Below are 6000 nucleotides of genomic sequence, written 5' to 3' on the forward strand. Positions count from 1 at the left end.
CAGCGCTTCTCATGATGAATTCCATTTTGAAATTGTGGGAAGCCAGTTGGACACAAATGCATATGCATGGGGAGCTGTTAGCCAGCCTTGAAACACTGAACTCCAAAGTGGCAGTGGTGGCACCCGGGATGTGGGGGGAGGGGGAGACAAAGAGCCGTTTGTAGGTTGAAGCGCACTCTGGTTGCACACAATGAGTGTCCCTTTTAGCCACAAAAGCAGCAGTCCCCGCCCCCTTTGTGTGCTAATTGGAACTGGGGAAGCTTATCTTATTGCAGCTTTATTTGAGTCGCTGGCAACCTCCGCAAGTTGGTACGGTTTATTTATTTATCTCACCCCATGGAAGCCTTCTGTGTTGAACTGCGGCAGCATCTGTGATGTGCGCATTTGTGTGTCTGGGAACTGTGGGGCTGACCTCTCCCAGATAACCAAAAACCCATTAGGCAGTCAATTATGAGATTGGTGTGGAAAAAAGAAATCCTGTGGTGTACATGAATCATCGCGACACCCCGGGGCTTTCTGCTGATTTAGGTCATATGATTGCTATCTCTCCAAGTGTTTTCTCTGCGGCTGTGTGGGCTAGCTAGCGTCAGTGCTCGACTCTTACTTCCTTAAGCAAAAGATAAGGCCATCCTATTTTACAACAATGTTGGGGTGTTTGGATTGACCGAAGAGATGATGACCTAAAAATCCTACCCCTTGTTGCTTAATCAGAGCAATTTGTTAACAGAGTCACAATTGTAATATTGTTTTCCTTGTGGAATCTGTTTGTGCTTGTGCAGAAAATGGCTGCATAACAGTTTCTGGAAATTCAGGAAATGATTCCTAAATTAACAGAATGTGGGCTGGCAGCCATAAAAACAAGGTTTTTGTGAGGAATACAACAGTCTCTGCCTCTGACCACTCAAAGACCCATCAAGCAGGCCTACAAAAAGCCTGCTAGGAGCTCCCCTTCCCACCCTAGCAACTGCACATCTGTCCCAGCAAGCCCACCCATGAAGAACCATGACTAAGAAGGAAAGGATATCTGCCCACTGTTCAAGGATATGTCCTTCATTTCAGCACAGACTTGGGCTTGCATCCACCAGAAGGCACAAACAGAAGGGATTTCCTCTGTGAGGCATGACTTCCCTGCCTTCTCCCTCATACAGCTGTTCCAAATGCCCCCTGAAATACTGCTCCTGGGGGGACATGGTTCTACCCTGAAGGGGTAATCTGAGGCTATGGGATGAAGACAGAGGGTGGTAGGTCTGAATACACGTTTGCTACCCTATAAATGTTTGGGGATGCGTGTTCAAACTGTTTTCACCACACTTTAGAATCACACCTATCTTCACCCTTGTATTGAGTAATGTCGTTGGTCTTAGAACCCCAACATTGTCTTCTTAGACCACCAGTGGGTGTCCCAACCTGCCAACCAAGTTCCATTTAACCGGCAGGATCAAACCTGGGACCTTCTCTTTTCAAAAGAAGAGCTCTCCTGCTGTTTGGCCCCATCAAGAGGGCCCCAGAATTTAAGGTTCAGCCTAGGCATAGCAGTAAATCCTGTGATCATCTTGGTTAGTAGCTACTAAAAGATCAGGGGTTTTCAAACTACTTTCTTGTTGAAACAGAGAAAATGTAGTCTGTCAAAATGTGGCTTGTCTTTAAATGACCTTGGTGGAATCTTGAGTTGCCACAGATTATTGGAGAAATGAAGAGAAACCACTATAATGGATCATTCATGATGGGCCCCACTTATCCCTCTGTGCACTGGTGAAAACGTGAGGCAGATGGACATTTTATTAACCTTTATCGACATTGATTGCAGCCATTAATAGCAATTAAATTATGAAAGCTGGGCAGATCAGGAAACTTTGCTGGAGTCGCAGTCTCCTTTAAGTGTCCTCTGTTTGGCATCGAGGACTTCACAACCTTAGTGTTTAGAGGTGAATCTCTTTTGGGGGGATATTATAAAACCACTTCACTGAGCAATGGGATACCTTGCTTAAGAGGCTGCTGGAATTTTCATGTTCTTCCATGTCTTTCTCTTGTAAAGAATCACTGATGGTTTTGCCTCAGTTATTTCCAAGGGAGGCTTGGATTATTCATGAAAAAAGACAGTTCTGTCAGGGACTATGTAGTCATCCCATTCCTGAAGTTATGTGTAGATACAAGAGTGAGTAGAATGAGTAGAATGACTTGCAATGATTTATCATAGGAACTCAGTCCATTCTGCGCTGCGGATTGTCAATTTTTACTCCTGAAATGCCTGATTGAGATGGGCTTAGAGGTACCATCTGATAGCTGGGAAGAAAGAGATGCTAATTTGCTGTTTTTGCAGAGAACCTGGAACTTTTTACCTTATTCATGAAAAAAGACAGTTCTGTCAGGGACTATGTAGTCATCCCATTCCTGAAGCTATGTGTAGATACAAGAGTGAGTAGAATGACTTGCAGTGATATATCATAGGAACTCAGTCCATTCTGCGCTGCGGATTGTCAATTTTTACTCCTGAAATGCCTGATTGAGATGGGCTTAGAGGTACCATCTGATAGCTGGGAAGAAAGAGATGCTAATTTGCTGTTTTTGCAGAGAACCTGGAACTTTTTACCTTGGACAGAGCACCCAGCAAAAATGTCCTGTCTCCTTGGGAACTGCACAGAGGAATACTTCTTGCTTTAGGACAGCATCCTCCCTCTTCTCAGGCTTATTTGCATGGTTAGCAACCAACACATAACTTCCATATGTAAGAGGCTTGGAAACAAAGGGTAAAGGATGCAAACGGGCATGTAGGAAAGAGCAACAGCTGTTGCAATTGCATGCCATATACATAGACATTAGTGTGCAATACTGTTCCAGCTCTAATACAAATGAAACTGTCGTTGCCATAATTCTTGTGAGAAGCCCAAGTCTGCCTCTATACATTTGTGCCCCTATTCCTGCCTGGTTTGATGCCATGGTGGCTTAGAGGCTAAGCTGCTAAGCTGCAGACTGGAAGGTCGGTAGCTCGGCAGTTGGAGACCCTACTGCTGCATGATGGAGTGAGCTCCCGTCTCTGGCCCAGCTCCTGCCAACCTAGCAGTTCGGAAGCATAGGTAGATAAATAGGTACCACTTCGGTGGGAAGGTAACAGTGTTCCGTGCACCTTGGTGTTTAGTCATAGTGGTTAAGTGCGTGGGCTCTAATCTGGGAGAACCGGATTTGACCATGGAAAAGTCTTTGGACAGCGCTGGCTCTTTGGCTTGGAAATGGAGATGAGCACCGCCCCCTAGAGTCGGATTCGACTGGCTGTCAAGCAAGGGAAACCTTTACCTTTACTTTACCTTTATCTATTTATTTATTTATCCGGAGAATTTTTCTGCATCTGGCAATAGTAGTTATCATTTTCTTGATGCAGCAGTGGCCCAGGTCACATTAAGATTGCAGCAATTGAAATATGTATGGGCAGGGGTCTTGTTGTAGAAAAAGAGCTGCCGGAGCTCATTAGCATAACTCATTAGCATAACTTATTTGCATATGCCACGCCCCCTGACATCACCGGAAGTGACAGAAGGCCACACCCCCTGACATCACCGGAAGTGTGTCAGAAGGCCCGGCTACTTACCCTCCTGCTTCATCCTCATTCCCAAATGGAATGAGGATCGAAGCAGAGGGCGGGGTAAAGAAGGGGGCGGGGCTTCACCACGTGACCGCCCCGCCCCCTAGAGGTTCTCTTCCGGAGCTCCGTACCTGAGAGCTCCCCCCCGACTAGAGCCCTGTGTATGGGATTCAAACAGTTTTTCCAGTATTTCCATAACTTCAAGGTATCTTCATGTCTTTTTTTTGCAGAAAGAAGCTGTGCAGTTTAAAAATAATTGCCATTTTTATAGTTTGGTTGTTAGATGGGGTAGCAGCATCAAGAACTGCAGAAATATTTGGGCCACGTGTGAATGCTGTTAACTCCAATGAGAAATTCAGTGTACATTCCGGGCAATTCACATACTACGTTTGTTTTACAGATTTCTTTAAAGAAAAGTCTGTCTAAGCCTCACAGGTGAAGGATGCTCTGACATAAACCACCTTCCCAGCACCTAATGGATGCCATTTGCTTCTTTTCTCTTTTCCTTAGAATTCTTGACAAACTGCTCCACTATGGGCTGCCAGCACCACTGTGTCCCGACTCTGAATGGCCCAGCCTGCTATTGCAACAGTTCCTTCCAGCTGGCCGAAGACGGGAAAAGCTGTAAAGGTAGGCAATACTGAAGAGAGAGATGGCTGGCAGGTGCCTCCGGAAAACCTAGTTAGGCTGTGGTTTTTATAAGCAGAGCTGTGTCTTTCCTCCCCATTATAGTCTGTGAGAATGTCTTATTTACAGGAAGACTTCCAATGCTGTAGAAAATCTGGATTCAGAATTTAGAACTCTTGATTGGCAGTCAACAGCACTAGTGCATTAATTAATGATATCTCTCAAACATCACGTTTTTGCGGGTTGTGATCGGGAAAAGCCTGCTCATAAGCATGGCCCAGGCTAGCCTGGTATCTTTTTTTTCTTCCTTTGGTATTTTTGCATTTGTGTGTCATGGCGACCTCTGGTGACTCCTACTGGGTCATGGAGGACGTTCAGAGAAGTGGCTTGGTAGCCTGCCTCTGCCTCCCGACCCTGGTATTCTTTGGAGGTTGCCCATCCAAACACTTGCCGAAGTTGGCCCTGCTTAGCTTCTGAGATCTGACGAGATCAGGGTTGCCTGGGCTATCCAGGTCAGGGCACTAGCCCGGTATCAACAGATCTTGGAAGCTGAGGGTCGGCCCTGATTAGTATTTGGATGGGACACCTCCAAGGAAGTCCAGGGTTCCCGTGCAGCGGCAGGGAATGGCAAACTACCTCTGTTTGTCTCTTGCCTTGAAAATGCTATTGAATCGCCGTAAGTCGGCTGTGCCTTGTTAGTATTTCCACCAACAAGCATTTTAAAAGCTGCACCGCTCATTGTTCTGTAAAGGTGGTTTTGTGAGTATTACAGATAAAAGAGTTGCATCATTGTTGTTTTTGGGTAAGCCAGATAATCTCAGTTTCATTTTTCAAATACTATTTTTGGCTAACAATAGAGCTCAGTATCCCATCTTTTGATTCAAACATGACAGTGGCAAAACTCTTAGGAACAGGAGGCTTAAGGCGTGTCCTGGTTTAATTCTTCATGTCTTTAAGAGCCTCTGTGTTTCGAGGATGCTCAGCCTGGCATGCCAATACTTTGGAATCTTGTCCTGTTAAAGCCCCATCGAAACGAATGGGCATTACACCAGGGTATTATCATCCATTCACACACCTACCATTGATTTTCAAAGTGGCTGATGCAGGACAACTTTCCCAGTGGATTGTGATGTCAGAAGAAAGCCCTCTAAGATGAATTGAGTATGTAGTTTCATTTTGCCCACCCATTTAAAAATCCTGTCTCTCAAACAAGTTAGCGATGCAGTGGCTTAGTTGGCTTCATACCCCTCATTTTGAGGACAGTTATTAAGCACTGTACAAATAGTAAAAGGTTGGTATGTTTTGGTTAGACCTCCCCCACTTTGGCAGACCTAGATGTTTCAATTTCTCTTCCCCCTTAAACAGATTTTGATGAGTGTACCGTGTACGGCACCTGTAGCCAAACCTGTGCCAACCATCATGGTTCCTACATATGCAGCTGCGTTGAGGGGTATCTTCTTCAGCCTGACCACAAATCCTGCAAAGCCAAGAATGGTAAGAGATCGTTTCATGCTCTAAACTATTCTGCAGCACTACAAGGCATTTCTGGTTTTCCCATTACCTTCTTATCATCAGAGTACAGTTTTGTTGTGGTGTCAGATTTTTCCAAATATGTATATAAAACACTAGGATTTGTGAGGACTTATGGGTCGGTGGGGGGGCTCATTTACTCCTGACCCCTCCTTACACCATCTCTGCTTTTCCTCTTCTGGCAGCCCACAGCCATTCCCCTTTCCCTGTTTCCTTCTCTCCCTCCATCCCACCTTCCCTCCCCTTGGCAGCCCCAGCAGCCTCTC

At 45.5% G+C, this 6000-nt stretch overlaps 1 protein-coding gene across 1 annotated transcript in view; it reads left to right on the forward strand.

The window, feature by feature from the left end:
- The window catches only part of LRP1 (LDL receptor related protein 1), a 491602-nt gene that overhangs the window by 183502 nt on the left and 302100 nt on the right, over positions 1–6000 (forward strand). The window contains exons 6-7 of the mRNA XM_015409543.1: positions 4088–4207; positions 5570–5698. Of these exons, the coding sequence (XP_015265029.1) occupies positions 4088–4207; positions 5570–5698 (249 nt within the window). The remainder of the gene's footprint in view (positions 1–4087; positions 4208–5569; positions 5699–6000) is intronic.

This window comes from Gekko japonicus, unplaced genomic scaffold, assembly GCF_001447785.1.
Source record: "Gekko japonicus isolate JY-2015 unplaced genomic scaffold, Gekko_japonicus_V1.1 scaffold1353, whole genome shotgun sequence".
Classification (NCBI taxonomy): Eukaryota; Metazoa; Chordata; class Lepidosauria; order Squamata; family Gekkonidae; genus Gekko; species Gekko japonicus.